Source organism: Thalia democratica, chromosome 2 (genome assembly GCF_965202585.1).
Source record: "Thalia democratica chromosome 2, ktThaDemo2.hap1.1, whole genome shotgun sequence".
In the NCBI taxonomy this organism is placed as follows: domain Eukaryota; kingdom Metazoa; phylum Chordata; class Thaliacea; order Salpida; family Salpidae; genus Thalia; species Thalia democratica.
Genome location: NC_139166.1, coordinates 42,284,008 through 42,306,523, shown reverse-complemented (window position 1 = coordinate 42,306,523; position 22,516 = coordinate 42,284,008). Strand labels below are relative to the sequence as shown.

Sequence of the window (22,516 nt, the reverse complement as noted above, 5' to 3'; positions counted from 1 at the left end):
ATAATAACATACTCGAATACCTACGTGGTATTCAATACAATTTTGATATAGATTAAATGTATATATTTGTAAATTTCGTTTGTGTTCGTTTTTATAATAAAATTTAGTGCTATGCATAAATAAAGTTATTTTAACCATGTCAGCCAAGCAAAATAACTAAATAAAATGTAATTAAAGTACTATTATTTTATCAACAGAAGTAAAAAAGAATACAGTATAAGAACATTTGATTAATTAAGGATCTTTAAAACTAGTTACCATTTAATTTACCAACTTCTTGTTTTTCAGTACTTATTTTTGTTATTAAGTATAGTTTTTCTTAAAAAATACAGGCCACTCAAGATGTTTTCTAACGTTTTGCTACCTACGAACGATTTTTCTAAATATAATTCGAAAAGACTGCCAAACTTTGTCTTACAATTTACTCCTTACTTAGACAATATTTTTATTAAAAATAATTTTGGAAGACACACTCTTTCTTAAAATCACACTTTAAAGTGCCTAAATTGCATAATCAACAGCATGCTGGTTATATAAATTTAATTTTAAACGTTTTATTAAATACAAATTTTACACGTATTTAATTAAATTACTTAAAACTATCGATGGCGCTTAAGTGTCACTCCGTGCTTAAGAATCAATCAGTGATAAAGTTACACTCCGTGTTAAAGTGTCATCCCGTGCTAAAGTGACGCCGTGCTAAAGTGACACTCCGTGCTAAAGTGTCACCCCGTGCTTAAGTGTCACCCCGTGCTTAAGTGTCACACCGTGCTAAAGTGTCACACCGTGCTTAAGTGTCACACCGTGTTAAAGTGTCACACCGTGCTAAAGTGTCACACCGTGCTAAAGTGTCACACCGTGTTAATGTGTCACACCGTGCTTAAGTGTCACCCTGTGCTAAAGTGACGCTGTGCTTTTCTGACACCTACCCCTCACAAAAGTTTGTAGTCTGATTATCCAAGTGATATGATAAAAACTTTATATAAACTTAAATATAAACAGAAATCAAATTAAGTTTAGTGAAATCAATTTATTCAATAGCTATTAAAGCATTGTTACCTACACCGATTAAATAAGCCTATTGAAACAAACTAATTGTATAATTACATAAATGCAATAACCAACTAATTAAGTTTTAAACATAAATAAAAGTAAATAAATCTAAAGTATATCCTAAACTACAATTATGCTATTCAAATCTATAACATAAAACCATTTTATTTTAAAAGTTTCGATGAACTTTAATATATAGAAAAAAAAATTAGAAATCACTTAAAGACTTTGTAAACTTGAACTAAATGTTTTAACCATTTTAAAACTAATAATAAAATTATATCAGTTGAAGATTTAACTGATATTAACACCAGTCATAGAAGAACTTATAGGTCCCTTGCTAGTGAGTAGCTTGCATTCTTTGTAAACAGCCTTTTCATCATCACCAATTTTCAAGTCCGGCTGAAATTGTAAATTTTCAATATAATTTTTGAAGTCAAAAATAGTTATTTTTTTTATAGATTTAAATTAACTGTTGGCTAGTGAAGAAAAACTCCTAGTGTTTAAATATTATATTAGCAATGGAAAATCTGAAACGATAATAAGTATAGATATAAACACACACTGATATATGGTAAATGAGCATAACTGGATGTAGCATAACTGAGTTATGCTACATCCCCTCCAGCTCATTTAAAGCACTCTTCCTTCTACCTTAGAGTACTCCACTTTCAAGTTTTCCTGGCGCATTGAAATCTTTTAAACTACGCAAGGCAAGTGGCACCTTATCATCTATCTATGGGGTCTGAAGAAGCAGGAATGTGCTAACTCAACTCATCTCTGTTAATCTCACGTGTTTCTTCGATATTGGCACCATTGGTGTTATCTGTAACCCCTAGGTATATTTTTCTACCAACCATTGAAAACTTAAAAATTTCGTTTCAATATTTGTTGAGACTGGGTTGTACAACCTCAGAAGCCTTCAGTTTCTACGCGTTAGTCTTTGTGAGCCAACAATTCTCACCACAAACAGCTCATGTGGAAGCACCTCCTTCACTACTGTCCCATTTACAGGGATTGGCACCGCCTGGGTTCTGCAGTAAACACATACTGCCAACATACAGAGGTTGCAACTTTCTAACGTTATGGTTGATCGCTTCTGCATTTTTAAAGAACCTTGTACGAAGTGCCTCTTCTTTTAGTTTCCATGCACCTCTCCATACAGGACACATAGCAGGATTCGACAATTTATTCAGTTTGATAAAAAATGCTAAACCACCTCGCAGCTGACGTCCGTATATAATTTCGCTGAGGACAATTGACAGTCGCTGTCAGGGGTATTCCTAAACTGAAGCATTGTACCCAAAAATTTATCACTATCTAGCAGGGGCGTCGCGTGGGGTGTTGCACTGCCGCAATTGCACCACCTTAAAATTTGGTAAGAAAAAAATAAGTATATATAACGTTTTCGTTATTTTTTAGAACAAAATCTCTTATAAAACTTTAATTTAGAAAACGACCATTTTGCTCACTTCAATGCCGCAAATGAACACAAAACAGCAAAATTTCTTCAAGAATTACCGCAAAATCATTATTAAAATAAGAAAGCTAAGTTGAAAGTTTCCTGAAACAGTACAGGTTTAAGTATCATTCCACAAGTTATTGTAAACAAAAATGAAAACAAAGCAGAGTACAGGCAACTCGAGCAGAAGCAACTAGAGCAGAAGCAACTCGAGCAGAAGCAACTCGAGCAGAAGCAACTCGAGAAGAAGCTACTCGAGAAGAAGCTACTCGAGAAGAAGCAACACGAGAAGAAGCAACTCGAGAGGAAACAACTCGAGAAGAAACAACTCGAGAAGAAGCAACTCGAGAAGAAGCAACTCGAGAAGAAGCAACACGAGAAGAAGCAATTTGAGAAAAAGCAGCACGAAAAGAAGCAATTCGAGAAGAAGCAACTTGAGAGGAAGCAACTCGAGAATAGGCAACTCGAGAAGAAGCAACACGGGAAGAAGCAACTCGAGAAGAGGCAACTCGAGAAGAAGCAACTCGAGAATATGCAACTTGAGAAGAAGCAACTCGAGAATATGCAACTTGAGAAGAAGCAATTCGAGCAGAAGCAACTCGAGCGTCGGATGGTAATAAACGTGATGGTAGGATAACGTGATGCAGCGTCTGCAGCAAAATTTGTTTTTACCAGGTATATAGTGTAATAAAGAGCCATGGCAATTTCAGTCTTAATATGCGTGTGTTCTGAATGTCGTTTAAAGCGCGATCACCAAATTTTTTTACAAGTGGCTTATGATCTAAACAACCACAAGATCTTTGCAGCCCTTAGTCAAATACTTTGTCTGCTCTAACGATCACGCAATGGCAAGCGACTTTCCTTCAATTGCAGCATTATTCTTTTCTGCTCCATTTAAAAACATTGAGCCTACAAGTGTCACCTTCTAACCAGTGGTGCATCAGTCTCGCTATTGCAGTTTCTGCATAAGAAAGTAGCCTAAACCTTCCTTCGACCAGTCAGGTCTTAAACATGTCAGTTTCCCAAGATCGAAAATTTGTTCACCATTCTTAATGCATCAATGATCATTTCTTTTGATTCAATAAATGTTTGGTTTAAATTTTCTGATCACATTAATCTCTAAAAGGAGCCATAATTTTACGGAGTTTGAGACTTGATATATTAGACCAAACCAGCTCCGTTTATCTGTGGCAAACTGTGGAGTTAGGAATTTACTCATTTAGTCCAAGTACTTTGTCAAAGGCTATATGCGTTCGTTTGAAATTCTAAATCCCGCAAAATCAAGGGACTTCTAGCAAAACTAAAACTTCTGTGGGTTAAGGCATACCTGCTTATCTTTTGATAAGAAATCTATTTTTCACCATCAGTGACATTCTAATTCAGAATCATAAAAAACAGTGTCATCTACACATCTATCCTTCCTCTCAAAATCTGATAAAACAGCTGCAAAACGACGATACAAAGCCCTGGGGGCTTTATTATAACGAAACCTACCAAACGGAGTGATAAATTTTGTGAGATGCTTATCACTTTCTCTCAAAGGAACTCCATTATACCCGTTCCACGCATCTGTTACAGTCTTGAACGTTCCTTTTGATATTCTTCATGTTAATTTAAATGGATTTTCTGAGGCACATGTCTATCTCTCTCGCAATACTTATAAGAGGTGAGAGATCTAAAATTATTCTAGGTAACCCGTCTCTTAGGTGCTGAGCCACCATACAGTGACACGAGATTGCAGGTTCACTAAATGGGACACGTTCTAGGACACCAACTTCTCATCCCTGTGGAGATCCACTTCAACCTGCTTTTACCAATGAATTGATACGTGTGCTGTAGTATAAAAACACGAGGTTTAGCATCACCTTCTAAATGGGTTTCAAGTTGAGTATATATACGTCCACTCATTTGTTTGAGTTGTTTATGCGGACATTTGGGCAATTGCAGGTTACACCATGTGAGTTCACCTTACTTTGATCTTTTTTATTCAAATTTGTAACAAATTTAGAATTCTGATGAGGCAGCTGAGAATCAATAATGGGAAACCCTTGTTAATAATTAGGAAGCAAACCATTGTTTCATTCGAAAAAAAAAAACAGTTATTGAGTCACTGACATAGATAGTACCATTGCAGCTTACTACATCATTCTTTGGAGACATTCCACTAAAAGTGGCTTTGAAAGCTCCTAAGATGTTAACCGGAAATTTATTAGCAGCACGAATGTCAGCGTCACCTACACCTGCAAGCACCACATCTTTTATTGCTTCTTCCGTATGACTCGTCACATTTTTTTCCACATTCACACTCACTGTCTGTTGTGAAATCACAAGTTTTTACTTTGCTACGAACACGGGTTGCAAATGTTCTAAATGGTTCATCGTCTTGTGCAAGCTCATAAGTTCTGTTCTTTTTACCCGAACTGCAACTTTTATGACCGCAGTTGACTACATCAGTTTAGCCACGTATTTTTTTGACTTAGCCATTAGCCTAGGGCCATTTGCCAACATAAGATCGCCAAGTTTGTCATGTGCGCATTGAAAAAGCTGTATGCTTGCATTTCGGCTACTTATGTTTGACCCAGTTTTGAATGCCTCTCACCTGCGAATAATGGCAAGACATGTTTCTTGGCTGATACACCCGGTCAACTCTGGCCGAATTAGTTGAGGTGCGTTTGGCATTATAACAGCATTTGATGACCCAGAATTCTTCTCATGTTCCACTTTGTGTATCTGCAAACTACATCACATGGTTGATCTGGCGTCTTTTAGTTGCACCAATGAATTGGGCATTTTATTACAACCATTAAAGATTAAAACTTTTTCATGAAGAAAAGCCCCTTGTGTTTAAATACTTAATTAACACTGAAAATTCTAAAACAATAATAAGTATAGATATAAACACACATAAATAATATAAAAACTGATATATAGTAAAATGAGCTATAGTTCAATTATGCTACAGACATTATATATATTTTTATTTATATTACATGTAACTGTATTTTGATAAGACTAAAATTACTAAAAGCTTTAAAAATAAATCTATTAAGAGTAAAAGTAGTTCAACAAACCTGGCAACTTTCCCAAATTTTTTTTTTAGGCGGAAGTCTCTGTTCAGGCACCACAGAAGAAAATCCTTCAACAAAAACTTTGTCTCCTATTTCACTTCCTTCAGGTGGACAAAGTGGCTCAACCTCCTTTCCATTTTTACCCCTTTATGTCAAAGTTTTCATGGTTTTATAATAAAATTATTTTGAAACTAGTTTAACAATAAAAGCAAATAAACTTATAAGTTATTTAAGAATTAACTAAAATAGTAAACTATTAAAACTATAGGGTAAACAGCCTCCTGAAACTGAAATAAAATAAATACAGTGGCCATGAGTTTTTTGGAAAATTCTTCCAGGTTTTCTGAATTTCTTTCAGGTTTTCTGAAGTACACGTTTTTGGGTCTAATTTTTAGTTTAAAATTAAGTTTAAGGTAAAAACTGTACCAAATTGTACAACAAATTTGAAATGATATTTTAAATTCAATGTGTCTCTTAATAAAATACATTTTTGATGATGACAATTTTTTTTTATCTACATGATAGATTTTTTGTAATCTATATTTTAAAACTTTACATTGTAAATTCAAGGTTTTTTAGTGATTTTGGTTTAAAATTTCAGGTTTTTCTCGAGTTAGATTTCCCTGTAGATAACAGAGTTGCCAATTTTTTTTTTGTAAACTTCTTTAAAGTTTTATTATTTTCTTCAAGTTTAATAAAAAACAATTTTTAGTCCATTTTTATTGTTAAACTAAACTTAAGTTTTATAAAAATATCTTCAGCAGTATAAGAACATTGAAAAGATACTGTAAAGCATTTAAATGTGTTTTTGAATGAAAAAAAAACTTTAATTGATGCAAAAAACTTTTTTATCTTTATGGCAGATTTTTCGTATCAAACCGAAGTTTCGTTACTTTACATGTAAAACTAGTTAAAAATCTCAAGTTTATCCAGTATTTTATTTTAGCCTAAATTGTCAAATTACAGGATTTTGCAGGATTTCAGGTTTTTTGGCAACTTTGAAATAAATTGATAAAATAAATTAAAAATATTATACAACTTAAAACAAATCATACTTTTATATTGTAACAAAGGTTTTTTTTTAATCAAATAAGGTTATATTTCATACTTTTTAAAACTTAACACAATACCAACAAATTTATTTATAAACACGTTAAAATAAAATAAAAAGCTTTATGTAATTAAAATTTACTACAAACTTAACAGTTGAGTATATGACACAATTAAAAACATCAACTATAACTGCTAATTAAAATCTGTAATTTAACTTTATTGTAGCTAATTACTTGAATTCTAAAAATAGTGTAAATAAAAGAAGGTTTAACTATTCCGTGATTAAACATCAAACCAAAAAGTATTACAATATTATGAATTAAATAGAAATATTAGCATGAGAAACAGAATAAATGAAACAAAAATTAAATACTCAGATATATAGTTTACTTAAACTCAATATGATTAACTACCATGTTGAAAACTATCTACAATAAATTATTTTATACAAAAGTATTATACAAAATGAAAGTATTTCAGAACTACTAATGCTATACATTAAATATTTGAACTATAACAAAATTTATAACTACTATTGAAGCTGCTTTTAAATATTTATCTTATTTTAGAAAAAAATCAATATAGAAATTAAAGTTAGCATAATGCCAAACTTACATTGTACTAGCACACAAAAGCATGGCCTCAGATCTAACTCCTCTCATGCTTTGTGGTTTTAAATTACACAAGCAAACTACTAAACGGTTTTTAAGTTTTTCAATTTCCACAAGACCTGCAAGACCTGATACGACAGTTCTTGTTTTTTCCTCGCCAAAATCAATAGTTTCTACATAGAGTTTCTCAGCTTCTGGGTGCTGAAGTATAATCATCGTTGGGATGGTTATTTAGACTTAATAATAAACTTAATTTTAGACATATACTTACATATGATTTTTTTATTGGAGAAGTATGTATAATAATAGCTAATAATTGATATGTTGTTATGGGTGGTCAAGGGTATATAATTAACAGCCATTTAATTGACACAAGAAAAATAATAAATGTAAAATACAATGGAAGTAATTTACAGTTAACAACAGGGATATCAATATCTGTAATTTTTAATAAAAAAAAAATATATAATAAATATAGATTAAACATTTGTCATCTAATAAAATGAAACATTGTTTAACAACGAAATTAATTGAAACATTTGTAATCAAGGAAACTTTTAATTCACCTCTTTTACTTCAACAATTTTTCCAATCCTAATATCAAGTTTTGTAGCTAGAGGATTATTGTCAGTTTTTTCTTTGGCTTGCTGATTTTTGTTTTTCTTGTTGCCTTTTACTTGCTTAACTGGTTCTAAACAAACAGAATAAAAAAAAATAACAAACTACAATATGTTACCTATATTAAACCCATTGTGACCCAATAATTATAAAGTATAAAAATTAAATAAATTTGTTTAATTTTTAAACTAAATTTTTTATTTCAGATCTTTTAAAAATAATAATTGATTTATTTCTTTAACTTCGTCTTATTCTGCAGATATTTCAAACAAGCTGCAAGTTACTTTTCACAATTTATAAAAATTAATCTAGTGATTAATTTATAATATATCATTATAAGAAAGTTGTGTGTATATAGACCAGATAAAACCGCCTACACTTTTAAAAAAGTCTTTCGTCTAGAACAGGGCTCGGCAGGTATTTGGTGGTCGCGGACCAAATTTTTTCAATTAAATATTTTCGGGCCGCAGTTGTAAAATTAGCTTATACTCTTTATAACATATATAAGATGGGGACGGGTCAAAATTGCACGAAGACAAATTTTCATAAGGAGACAAAATTGCATAAAGACAATTTTGTACGAAGTGTCATTTTTGCACGAAAGTAATAAAACAGAAAAAAATATATTAAAAACGAAGATAAATATATAAAATATAAAAAAAAGTTACCGACCGAGGGTAAGGGGTAACAGTGATAGTAAAAATAAAAAATGACTTATAAAAAATTATAATTAAATTTAAATACAAGAAAAATAAATAAAGATAAATTAATTTTTAACAAGCTACCGACCAAGGGTAAGGGTGATAGTAAAAATAAAATAAAGAAAAAAAAAATATTCAAAAAAAAATTTAACCAGTGCGAAATTGTCACTCGTGCAAAAGTATTTCTGTGCAAAATTGTCGGATCGTGCAAAAGTATCGTTGTGCAATTTTGTGCATTCATGCAATTTTGTACACTCGTGCTTTTTTGGTTTTCATCATAAACTCCAGAATATCTAGTGTAAGTTTTAAATTTTAAAATAATTTTTCATGCACACTAAAAATCTCGTGCGCCCCAAAATATATTTCGCGCACAATTCTGTAACCACTGGTGTAAACTACAATTGTAATTTCATATAAAATTTAAAAATAAGTACATACTTTCAACTGGGTAAGCCAACTCAGAGAGTTTACAAAGTTTTGAATCTTTGAACTTTTCGATAATTGGTGCAAGAAGCTTGTTTATAGCAGATGTTACAGCTGATTTCAAATCACCTGGATGTAAATTCTGAAAAATAATTAGATTTCTAAAATTCAAAATTAATAATATAATACTTTTAATAAATAAATATTTGCTGCGAAATAAAACTTAATTAATTATTAAAAATAGAAAAAGTTATTTAAAAGGCGTTTGAGAAAATCTTTAATGGTAAAACTAATTAAGGTATGTGCTTGGTTATGTATGTGCTGCGGGCCTGGAGGTTAATTGGTTATTTCACTTTAATATATAATGCACAATCCCAAGTTTATTCTAAAACTACATTTTTTGGAAATTCTGTATATAGCTATATTTTATTTAAAAGCACTAAGAGTATAATCGTAAATCTATGCTTAAAATAGGCAAAGTTATTTTCAGTTTATAGTTAATAAAAATTATTAGTTAAAAAATAAACAATAAAATTCTCTAACTTTGTTTTTTTAAACTACTAAGTTATTATTATAAATCTTAATTTTATTGTTCAAACAAAAAACTGTATTTATTCACGTAGCTGCTGCAAGGCGGAAAGTTTCGTTTAATAATTTAAATCAACACTAAAAAATAACAAAACTAAACAGTAGAGCATACGTTAACTATAAATTAAATAGTTAGTGAAAGCTGATTTAACTTAAAACCTTATGTAAATTTTAAAAACAAAACAAGCCTAATATTTTTCCGACACTTACAAACATGCCTAAATATCCCAACAAAATATTAAACTGGCCATAATAAATGGTTTGTGCGTATGTAAAAAAAAAAAGTTTAACTTTTAAGAACAACCTTGCATTTGAAATCATCTTCAAGTTTTTCATATGAATCATACTTTTTGTTTCCACCCCATTTTTCATCGCGTGATACAATTAACTCTGTGAAAACCACTTGAAAATAAAACATGTAACACTTTAGAAATTAAAATGCTTATGTAGCTAAAATTTCAAAATTAAATTGTAGTATTAAATCTCAGTATGTTTAAATAAAAAAGTATAAAATATTTTATATTGTACAAGTACATATACTTTAAGTAAACACCAGAAAATAAAAAAATCTAACCATTTTGAATTGGAAAAATTACAAACTTCGCAAAAGATAGCAACCCATTATCTGTTATGTTTCCTTCTTCACAAAAAGCTTTTTTAAGCTTTTTTTTAACATCATTTGGACCATCTAACAAGTCGATTTTAGAATCAGGGTTTGAAGCGCTCATTTTATCGCCAGTAAGTCCTGGAACCATGAAGTTCATCAAATGGGCACGTTTTTTATAACCGAGTTTTGGCAAGTACTTTTCGGCATAAGTAAATATTTTACGCTGATCGACTCCACCAAATTGAGCGTCAACAGCTAGATATTCTTCATCTAAAGCTTGCATTCCAGGGTAGAGCAGACCGCTGAGCTGCGGATTGTCAGTTTGCTTCACAACTTCAGCTCCTGCTTTTTTAGAATCATGCTGTAAAATGACATAATAATTTTCATTATACTTTTATTTACTTTCAATATTCTTAAAGTCGTAAATTTTCAATAGTGATTGATGTTATACATCAAACTTTTAAGATAAAAACTATGTTATTAAAAAAACATCTGTTTACTTTTAAAAGCAGAGAAAACTAAAACCTAAAAACATTTATATCTAAATTCTATTGATGTATTTGAGTTCCAATCTATCTACAGATTCATAAATATAAATAATATATATAAGTGCAACTAAATATATAAACAAATAACATACTACAATAATTGTTTAGGGATCTTAAGAAGTGTTATAATTTTTTTAAATTTATAATTTAATAATTCATTCATAACAAAAAACAACTATTTGAATACAAAAATGTAGCCTGCTAAACAATGCAGTATATCAAAATAAAATTAGTCAGAAACACAATGTTTACTACAATCACTTCTAAAAATTTACTTAATTATATTAAAAATTATTCAAAAAAATAAATTATCAAGCTGAAGACAAGTTGCAAACCAACATTTGACCGTTTACAAAAGTTAGTTTTGTTTTACTTTAATGACGATTACTATAAGAATTTGTATATTATTTATCAAAAGTTAGTCGAATCAATATTCTTTAACATAAATTTACATCAGGACATATATGAAAGACTACATAAAACTTCAGAACTATTTTTGAAATAAACTGAAGGACATAAATGTTTCCGTGACTAACACAAATTAGACATATTTTTTGTTACTATCTTTCCACCCAAAAAAATAACTACATTTATTATTATTTTCAGTCTCAATGCATGTTTATTTTAATAAATTTCTTTATCAGTTTATAGACTAATAAATATAACTATACTTTTTAAATATAGTTTCTTTATTTAAGTTGAAAAATAGAAGTCTTAAATGTTATTATAATTTCTAAAATTATTTTATAAACAGATATTTAATCATTCTTAGTTCTAAAAAACTATAACCACAAGAAAGTCATGATACTTAAGATCAAACATATTGTCAACAACTTGGTCAAATAAGTTAAATGGTCTGATTGTAAGTAGTTTTAAAATACAACTTACCAATATAGAATAAAAAAAATATCAATTAATTAGTGCTAAATTAAGTTATAAGAAGGCATAACACTGGAGAGATTACATAGTTGTATATTCAAAAAAAAGAAAATCTACTTTTTTGTAGTGAACTGTAATTGTTAATCTACTATAGGTTCCTATACTGAATTTCAAAAGTATAAGTATTGCCTAAGTATGATTGTAATTTGTGCTATTTGAGATTTATCATTCCTTCTACTTATTCTTTAATAATTTGTTACACTGTGTACACAAAAATGATAGTTATTTAGCAGCTCGTACAAATACTTAAGTTCAAATTGAAAAGTTAACTTTGTTTTAGTTAGCTAAGCAGTTTAATAATTGGACTAAAAAATACTCCTTCATGTAGGTAGCTAACAACCTACATAGATCTAAGAAGTTAACAACCTTACTTAACAGTTGTTTTTATTTATCAAGTTATAGTTTAGTGTTGAAAAAAACCCTGTTTGGTTTTTTTTCATGTAGAACATATACTTATTAAAACATTTTTAAGTTAAAGTGTGATTTTAATTCAGTGGTCAAAAGTAGTTTTATCCTTTAAGTTATTAAAACTTGAGGGGACATAAACAGATATTGAGCTAGCTTTATACAAAACTATACAGTTATATATATTGTAATTAATTTTATAAACATATGCTGATCAACTCTAAAGAGCTAATTTATCACGGTTACAGGGTTCGTGCGCGAATTTTTTTAATTTAGCCTGACTGAGACAATTTTAGCCTGATATTTTTTCAAAGTAAGGAAAATTCCCTTTAAAAGTTATTTTATTTATTGGAGGGTCTTGATTAGTCCTGTTGTAGTCTCCGACTTCAACCAGCTTTATCTCAAAAATATTTTGAGCTTTAAAAATCTATAAAAAGCAACTCATAGCTTAGTTACAACTCAATAAAATAAGACTAAATTGTGAAAAAAGTGATTGACCCCCCTATGCCCTTAACATAACAAATTCAGTGATAAATTTTAAAATAAGTGTTGTATCTAATCTATTACTAATGTAAATATTTAATATATATTATTAAACACAAATGTTCAATTTAATTAAGCACTAATTAAAAACATTATAACCAGAAGATTTATAATAAAACTACGTGCATTGTTGTGTTTTATTAAAATTTAAAATGAAATGCTTACACACCAGTATTAAAATAAGTAAAAAATATTTATTATAGTATTTTGACTAATACTTAAAATTGATACATAATTATAAATCCTAAACTCTAAAGAAAATAAATTCATTTTTGATGTCATATCAGATTTAAAAAGCTTGCACTTAAATTAGGGCATAGGGGGGTAAACGCCCTTTTTTGGTTTTTTATCTTATTTTATATAGTTTTTACTAAGCTACAAGATGCTTTTTACAGATTTTAAAAATTCAAAATATTTTTTGAGATATAGCCGGTTAAAGTTGGAGGCAACAATAGGAACCTAAGGGAGGCGCAAACTAAAACAGCAAATAACTAGAAATCACTAAAAATCTATCTCCTCCTACGTTTTTTGAGATAACTACCTCAAATTTTCAGGAAATGTTTCTTGCAATATTTAGAAAATTCTGTCAGAACAGAATTAAAAAAAATTAAAAAATAAAAATTTTATAACAAAAAAACTAAAAAAAAATTGTTTTTAGTGAAATAGTCTATTTTTGCCGTTTTAGTTTGCGCCTCCCATAAGGTTCCTATTGTTGCCTCCAACTTTGACCGGCTTTATCTCAAAAATTATTTTGAATTTTTAAAATCTGTAAAAAGCATCTTGTAGCTTAGTAAAAACTATATAAAATAAGATAAAAAAACCAAAAAAGGGTGTTTACCCCCCCCCCCTATGCCCTTAAAAAAAACTTTAATATTTTGATCTTGTAAAGAAAAATGAATTGTACCTAAAATTTGTACTCCGACAAAACTTGTACTTATATCTTAAAGCTAAGTTTTAGTGTTGTGATTATCTTTAATAACTTTAAACTAACAGTAAAATGTATGAATAACCTGTAAAGAGTTTTAATCTAAAAAGTATTTGGTTTAAAGCCTTTAAATTAGAAAACAGTTCAACCAATCAAGCTCTGAAAAACATAGCTGATGTAAACAAATTTAAACAAATAGCTAAGTTGTTGAACTATAGTGTAATGTTTAAACTGTAATTTTTTTATGATTTTTCATAATTATGACGTATATAATCTACTCAAAACAAAATAAATAAGATTCTTAAAAAAATTTAGAAATTCAACAAAAGGTTTTAAGCATTTATTTTTACAAATACTGACTGATTTTGTCTTTAATAAATAAATCTTTTTTTAGAAATAAATTCACATCCCAATTTGATCTTAAAAAGATTTCTCTATTTTTTTATCAATAATTTTCAAACATTTGAACTGAGAAAAACTGAGATTCTCAAATTTTTAAATAAAAAAGCTGATTTAGCCTGACTTAGCCTGACGCGCACGAACCCTGCGGTTAAAAAGACATGATAGTTGTTTAATGTAACTCACAATACTAGCTAGTGTAGAAAGTCTATAATTGTCCATTGTATATTTTGTGCTTAATTGGTAATCACGTCCTTTTACAAATTTCAGCTTTTCAATTGGAACGCCTATTGATTCAAGCATTGCAGTAATGACCTCTTTGTAGTAACTAAAGTATAAATAAAATAAGTAAGCATATAAAAAATTCACCTTTTAAAAGTTAACCTCTATTTTATGTTAAATATATATATATCTATATAAAAGGTTTTATACAAAGTTCTGATCGATAGTGCTCAACAAATTAAATTGGAGCTAAATATTTATCTAATTATATAAAAACTATAATTTAAACAGCTGTTTCACACATTGAAATGTAAAATTTCATGTGATCGTCAGTAAGTTACAGTTTATTATAATAGTGAACAGAAATTTCTTTTTTAAAATTTTTATAATAATTGTGACGTAGTAATGGTACAGTTTATTGTACGATTAGCTGTATTTGAAATACGCTGTGAATGTTATTTTATGCTTTTTAGGGAAGTTTAAAAAGGTTATTTTGGAAAAATGTTTTAAGCTATTAGGAAAAAATTTTTAGACTGTTGGGAAAAATGTTATAAAATACTCGTGTTTGCCGCTTCGATTTTATTTTGTTTTAATATTTAGTTGGTTTTAATTTTGTTAAAAAAGTATTTTTGATAATGGATGCATATGTTTTGTCTTTCGCTTTTCTTGTTTAGTGTTACGTTCTTATCTGATTTTTCGATTTCTATTTTTTCTAAGTTACAAAGTTTGCAGCCGAATTTAGTATGGAATTTTAATTTTGTCCTGTTTAATACTTCCCATTTAATTTTGTAGTCTGTATTGTTATCTTTTAAGTTCCATATGTAATTCGCTAGTTCTGTTGTGTGTCTTTTGTTTATATTGTTGAATGATGATTTATGGTTTCTGTATCTTTGTTTAAAGGTATTTCCTGTCGATCCTATATACTGCTTTGTTGTTTTATTTGATGTTACTGTTGCTTTATAAATTATATTTGACACTAGGCATTCGTTATTTAAAGGGCAAGGTTCTTTACGGCAATTACAAAGTTTATCTTTTATTGTGCTTTTATCGTCTATATTGCTTTTATATATTAACTTAGCTTATCAGGATCTCCAGGATTTAACGCCTTTTAACGTTACATCTTATATATATATGCTCAATTATAAAAAATGCTTTTTATGGTTTAGAATATATTATTTAGTAATTTTAGTACATCTATGAGTAAAAAAATTCAACTTTTTTTTAAAGTTCAATTAAAAATTAATAATTCTTTGTTTGAGTATGAAAAGATTTAATTTATTTAATTCTAAGATAAGCTGTAAAAGATTTGTTGCTTATTAAACAACCTTTTTTAATGAAATATAAAATATAAAACACTTTTGTAATAGCAATACATGTTGTTTAAAAGCTAAGCAAAAAGGATAATTTCCATTTACTTCTAGAAGAAGAAAAACTTAAGAAAATTTATGAAATTAAAAAATTAACATTATTTTATTTTTTTATATTATATTTTTATTTTAATTCAAATCTAAATTAACATTGTTAAACTAAAGAATTGAGCTTTAATAACATTTTTCTGAATGAATGGTTTACATTTGTGTTTCCCTAACTTTAATTCATAAGGCCCCCTTTGAATAAATTAATAGCAATTGCCCCCTAGAAAAATATTTCTCAAAAAACTACCCTAAGACCTTTATTTGCTCTTCATGACCAACAAAAATATCTAGTGTAATTTTCAGATGAGATGGCCTTATGCCCCCTCTTTGCAGCTTATGGCTTCATAAATTTTTAAAATAATCTATTTAAAAAGCATTGGTCTAGTGTGAATTTAAATTTCTTGTGATTAAATGGTTTAGATCTCAAAACTTCCCTTAAAACTGCTTAAGAACTTTGTTTTTTGTTTTATTATCAAATCCAGAATATCTTTTTTAAATTTCAAAATTTATCCATAATAATTAGTGTAAGTTTTAAAAATTCCCTTGAATAAACTTATAACTTTTTTTTTCACCATCAACTTAAGAATATCTAGTGTAAGTTTCAAATTGTGTCCTTAAAGCCCCTTACGGCACCTTTACTAGTCACAACACCCTTTGCAGTTTATAGCTCCCAAGGGGACCGCATGACTCACTTTTGGAAACCCTGGTTTACACTATTGTATCACTGTAATTTTTTTCAATTATAAAAAAAAAACTTACATGGTCCTATGTATTAACAGCTCTTCAGTAGACTTCATATTATCCAAAAATGCATGCAGGTCAGCTAGTAGAATGGTAACCTTTATTATAAAGAATACTTAAATATATATCACTAACTTGTTTAAAAAACATGAGATTTTTTCCAAACACTAAACGTAATATAAATTTAACTGTAGTTAAAACTAACCTCACAACCAGCTTTTAAAAAATCTGCTATCTTACTCATAGCAACAAAATAAGCAATATGTGGTTTACCAGTTGGTGCAGTTCCCCAGTAAATTTTAATATCTCTTGTTTTCAAAATTTCACAGATTTGTTCTTTTCCTAACACTTCCTATATTAAAATATTATGATTACAAAAAGCAACAGTTACAAGAAATTTTTACAAGAATTATATTTTTAATAATTTGTAATAATTATCAAAATTTGAATAAACTGATTAATATTGCACAGGATACACAAGGATTCACCTGTAAATTTCTTGATATTAAATCTAATTTTTCTTCTGCACTCATACTGTTATGTTCAGCTTGCATTTTATTAGGATTGTATTCTTTAAATTTTGGTGAACTTTCAATCAAATTTTTTATGTGCTTTTTCCACCGAAGTAAATTGCAAAAGGAGTCAGGAATTTCTTCTGGTAGTTCACAAAAAAATCTAAAAACAGTTAAATAATTTGTTTTAGAACTTAAGAAGAAAAAATTAAATGGTACAAAAGAAAAACATTTATAAAGTGGTATTGTGTTAGAGGGTGAAACATTTTCGCTTAAAACTAAAAAGATTTAATTTAAATATTATAAATATCAGTCAAATTCAGTAACTTTCCACTAAAAACAAAAGAGAAAAATAAACAAATTATTTATTCATAAAGTTTATCTCATCTAAATTATCTACTGATTTCTTTTTTTTTCTACTTGTAATGTTAATTTTTTTTACTTCCCTACTCCTCCCCCCTAACAGACTTTAAACTTACTTTTATTAATTTTGTATAAATGTGTTTGTATGTACTAAGTTATCGTCTTTTATATAAAGCAAATAAGTTTAAACTTGTAAACGAGTTCTTCATAATTTTAACTTTGTTTAATATTTGGTTTATATTTATTTTTTGTTGAATATAAATGTATTTTATTTTTCTTCTTGTGTGTACTGTTTTAGTGGCTCAGGTTTTGATGCCTGAGTCCAACATTGCACAATAAACAATATAATAATAATAATAATAATAATAATAATAATAATGATAAAGCAGTCATATGAACTCAATTTAGGTGTTTGAATGTAATTTAAAGTGTAGGAAAAGAGAAATTAAGGGCACACAGAGTTAAGAACATTTTTTTACGTAATTTTTTATTTGATCTTGTATAAAGCTTAAAGTATAAACTATAAGTCAGTTTTTACAGCATATAACTTATTTTTGAGATATAAAAATTTTTTAAGAATTTTCTAAAACAAACAATTGGATAACAATTTTTGGCCTAAAACTAAATCAACTGAAAATAAAATACTGTTAATCTAGTCTGAATGTTTAAAAATAAGGTTAATAATAAACAAACAATTAAAATTTAGAACATATGTGAACATAAAAAAAAACAATATTTTTTTATCACAAAATCTAACCTGAGATATAAAAAAATTCAAAACTAGCAGAGTTTTGCAGAAAAAACTTATAACAGTCCAGAGTTTTTAAAATTACTTGAAGAGTTTTTATACTTGCCTGAGTTTTTATAAAATTTAATCTAGCCTTACATACTTTTTAAAAACAAATGAATAACAAAATAACTTCATATCAAGAAGAAAATTATACTTTTAATAAAAAAGAGATTGTTCAATTATAATAAATACACTGATATTTAAAAACAACCAAACTAGCCTAAATCAACATTAGTACTTGAAAACTACTTTAAGCCAGCCTGAGTGTTTGGCAAACCTGAAAAAAATCAAAATGAAAATATTATTCTTTCATTAACATACTTTAATTTATTTATAACTATATAAAAAGTGTATCAAGTATTTTGTACTCTTATATTTATCTATTTTTTGCAAAAACAAAATCAAATTAGCTTTACTCAGCTCAAGGTATGCAAAATTATAAATTAGTCTGTGATTAGCATTCTTTAATATAACTATGTTTAAATATTGAGCACATTAAAAATATATTAGGAAACTATGACAGACTTAGATTTTAAATACAAACTTATAGAAATAAAATCATCAAGACCATAAGGGGTAGAACACTTTTTACAACTTGGTCTTAAGTTGCGGAATTTAAAGAAGCTACTAGTTTGTGCAAATAAAACTCAAATCAACTTTTGAGATAAAGTGGATAAAAATTTGAAAACTTGAAAGGTATCCTATAAAAGGAGCAAACTATAATGGTAAAAAGAAAGTATTTTAAACAAAAAGCTATCTTCTCCTACAGTTTACAAACTAGTTTTCAAACTTCTCAGTCAATTAAATAAATCTAACTTACGAGGGTGTGTGCAGCAAGCATCACTTAAGTTTTTTATCCCTACTACAACTCAGTAACAATTCCTAGTTACTATTTAAAATGTTTATATTCTTTGAAAGTATCTTATAGTTAGTAATTTGAGCTTTTAATAAAATCAAATTACAATATTTTTTAAATGCAACCTTCATATTGCCTTAATAGCAGATTTTTTTAAGCTCAAAACTTTTCTGTATCATTTTAAAACTCTTTACATTTTTAAAGACTTATGTAGTAAACAAAAATTAAAATATTTAAACAGTGTTTTGTAAGTAAGATTTTATATAAACACTAAGGCAAAACTAAATGATAAAACCTGTGATTAAATTTCTTTAAATTTACAACACATAATAATTTTTTTATTAGTATTTGTTTCTTACTTGTAATCTAAGTAAGTTGGTTGAAAACCTTGTATGTAACTTTTGTGTCTTAGATCTTGATTTAACTTTATTAAAAAGTTATCCATACTGAAATTATTCAAGTTTGTATTATTACAAAGAACATAATAATACTTTTTAATTATTACCATCAAATAAAAATTAAAAACATGTAAAATCAGAATAATATTAATTATTTGTATAGGATATTTTGATTAAAACAACATTAACTTCATAGAAAAACAAACTTTTGTATAAATACTCTTACAGTTCTAAGACAAACAGCATTAAACATAAAATATTTAAAAAATTAAGGCCATAAGGGCAGTAAGTCACTTTTTTCACAATTTGATCTTATTTTAAAGAGTTTTAACCAAGCTACAAAATGCTTTTGACAGATTTTTAAAGTTCAAAATAATTTTTGAGATATATAGCACAGGGTTGACACTCGTTTTTTCTAAAATTTTCCAAGGTTTTCCAAATTTCTTCAAGGTTTTTAATAGTACAAATTTTTGGGTCTATGTTTAGTTTAAAGTTAAGTTTAAGGTAAAAAACTATGTTAAATAGTATAAAAACATTGAAAAGATACTGTAAACAGGGTTGCCACTCATGTTTTCAAATTTTTTTCCAGGTTTTTCAAATTTCTTCCAGGTTTTTAAAGTACACATTTTGGGTCTATTTTTAGTTTAAAGTTAAATTTAAGGTAAGAAACTGTGTTAAATAGTATAAAAAAATTGAAAAGATACTGTACAGCTACTAAAATGTATTTTTTAAGTAAAAAATTTTGGTGATGACAAATTTTTTTTTATCTATATGATAAATTTTTTGAGTCAAACCAAAATTTTACTACTGAACATGTTAAAATTCTTAAAAATTACAGGTGTTTCCAGGTTTTTTGTTCAAAATTCCAGGTTTTTTTTATCAAAATTGTCAAATTCCAGGTAAAGTGGCAATCCTGCTCTAAAGCTAGTTTAAATGTTATTTTTATTAAAAAAATTTTGATGATGACAAAATATTTTTGTCTATACAATAGATTTTTAGAGTCAAGTCAAAATTTTACGACTTAACATGTTAAAATTGTTAAAAATTCCAGGTTTTTCCAGGTTTTTAGCAATTTTGTTCAAAATTCCAGCTTTTTTTCAAAATTTCTCCAATTTCCAAGTTTTTTCCAGGTTTTTACCCTAAATTGTCAAATTCCAGGTTTTTAGGTAAAGTGGCAACCCTGATAGCAGGTCAAAATCGGAGACTACAATAGGTTCCTTACGGGAGGGGCAAACTAAAACTGCAAAAAAAGACTACTCCACTGAAAATCTATCTCCTCCTACGTTTTTTGAGATAAAACTCTCAATATAGGAAATGTTCCTTGCAATATTTATAAATTTCTGTCATACAAGGTTAAAAAAAAATTACAAAAAAAAAAACAAAAAAAAAGTTTTTTTGTTATTTAGTCATAACATTTTTACTTAAAATTTTTTTTTCAAATTTTGTATAATACAATTTTCAAAATATTGCAAAGAACATTTCCTAAAAGTTCGAGGTAGTTATGTCAAAAAAATGTAAAAGATAGAATTTTCTTAATTTCTAGTTATTTGCCTTTTTAGATTGCACATCCCATAAGGAATCTATTGTAGTCTCTGACCTTTACCAGTTATATCTCAAAATTTATTTCAAAATTGAATAAAAATTACCTCTTATAAAACTTAAATATATAAAATACCAAAATATTAATAAAAGTACTTCATAAAAACATATTTAAAAACAAATAATTCAGAAAAGTCTGATATTTAAGAAAATAGCCTATTATTCTGAGTTTTCTAAGAAAGCTCCAAAAGACTGACCTTCAAAAACATCAACTAACCTGAGATATCCTAATGTTTGGCAACCTTGTGTTATACTAATTTAGAGTAATAATGTAGAGTTAAGCAAATGTTTTAAAGTGATTTATTTTGTTATGGGTAAATAAATATAGAACATTTATCTAAGTACAGTAACCTGCCACCTAGGCACGCTTTTATTCAATTCTATTTAAATATTTTAATTATTACCAGAATGGTAAGATTTCTTAGCCAAAAAAAAAACTGTGTTTAAAAAGCAATAATAAATTAGATTTAAATTTTTACTTTTGCAGTTTAAAATCAAACCTAAAAAAGTAATACTTTTTATACTTTAAAAATCAATTATCTAAATTAAATTTAAAATAATTAATTTTAAATAAACCAGAAAATATGTTATAAACTTACAAATTTTAAAATATCACAAATATATAAAACAAATATTTAAAACAAACATTCTACGCTTTGTTTAAAGAAAATAATGAGCAGTGCAATTTAAATTTACATACCCCATGATTAAAACACAGAAATAAAAATACTTACAAAGTCAGAGAAAATTTAGACAAACAATTAGCCTAGTTTATCCTGGTTAGCCTAAGTGACCTGAGATTGTGGTAGCCATAATAACAAAACAGTGAAACATTAGTAAAAGTAGTTTATGGTCAATAAATTTTCATATATAAATAAATTTTAATAAATAAACACTCAAGACTTTTAAAAACTTTCAACAAAAAAGTTAATTTCTAAGATTGCTTCATACACATGGAATTTTTTACTGATATTCTTAAGTGAGTTTGTTATTTCATTTTTAAATTTTTACTTTTAATCTTTCTTCAACCATATGAAAAATCCATATCCGAACACTTACTCCAACTTTAAAGCATAGTCTAATCTAAAACTCAAGTCACTTAAATGCATAGGGAGGAGTCGGACATTTTTTTTTACTAAAAATAACATTCGATTTTATATGAAAGCCTGAAGTTCAAACTACAAGCCAGTTTTTATAGAATTGAAAAATCTTAATTAACTTTTGAGATATTTTAAATTTCATAAAAGTTTCAGATGCAAACATATGGACCACAAATTTTTTGGGTCAATTTTATCTGAAATATGAAAAAGTCACTAAAAATCTATCTTCTCCTTCTTTTTTTGAGCTAGAGACCTCAAATTTTCAAGAAACATTCCTTTTATAGTTTAAAAGACTTCAAATGTTGGAATTTTAAAATATTTAAAATAAAGTTTTAGATCAAAAAAAAAAAAATAGGTAGTTAGGTTAGTGAATAATACACTTTCTGTGAAAATTTGAAGAAGGTTGCTTAAAAAATAAAGGAGGAGATAGATTTTTAATTAAATGGTCTTTTTTGCTTTTTAAATTTGCGCCTTCCATTAGGAGCCTATTGAGGTCACTGACTTTGATCGTTCATATCTCAAAAATACTTTAAATTTTTGCAAGCCGTTAAAAATGTCTGATAGCTCAGATAAAACT

General features: G+C 27.7%; 1 protein-coding gene across 2 annotated transcripts; it reads right to left on the bottom strand.

The window, feature by feature from the left end:
• Positions 1 to 1,021: 1,021 nt before the first annotated feature.
• On the bottom strand, positions 1,022 to 19,322 carry LOC145830067 (tyrosine--tRNA ligase, cytoplasmic-like). Of its 2 annotated transcripts, XM_082937953.1 has the most exons (13): positions 19,202 to 19,290; positions 18,207 to 18,263; positions 16,810 to 16,996; positions 16,527 to 16,673; positions 16,340 to 16,419; positions 14,130 to 14,271; positions 10,152 to 10,545; positions 9,882 to 9,967; positions 9,005 to 9,131; positions 7,814 to 7,938; positions 7,252 to 7,448; positions 5,587 to 5,728; positions 1,022 to 1,455 (listed from the first exon to the last, which is right to left on the bottom strand). In XM_082937953.1, exons 3-13 carry the CDS (start codon positions 16,873 to 16,875, stop codon positions 1,348 to 1,350), a joined length of 1,614 nt encoding a protein of 537 aa, XP_082794079.1. In that variant the 5' UTR covers positions 16,876 to 16,996; positions 18,207 to 18,263; positions 19,202 to 19,290; the 3' UTR covers positions 1,022 to 1,347. The 2 variants fall into 2 exon arrangements, with proteins under 2 accessions (XP_082794079.1, XP_082794078.1); XM_082937952.1 differs by lacking the exon at positions 18,207 to 18,263 and having other exon boundaries at positions 19,202 to 19,322.
• Positions 19,323 to 22,516: the final 3,194 nt, after the last annotated feature.

What these genes read in the sequence shown, in the direction of transcription:
- LOC145830067 (XM_082937952.1), bottom strand. Translation starts at nt 19,287, where the DNA reads ATGGATAACTTTTTAATAAAGTTAAATCAAGATCTAAGACACAAAAGT. An exon ending in TTTTAAAAGCTGGTTGTGAG is followed by an intron (nt 16,420 to 16,526) that starts GTTAGTTTTAAC and finishes TTTATAATAAAG; the next exon opens with GTTACCATTCTACTAGCTGA. An exon ending in GTTGGCTTACCCAGTTGAAA is followed by an intron (nt 7,939 to 9,004) that starts GTATGTACTTAT and finishes CTGTTTGTTTAG; the next exon opens with AACCAGTTAAGCAAGTAAAA.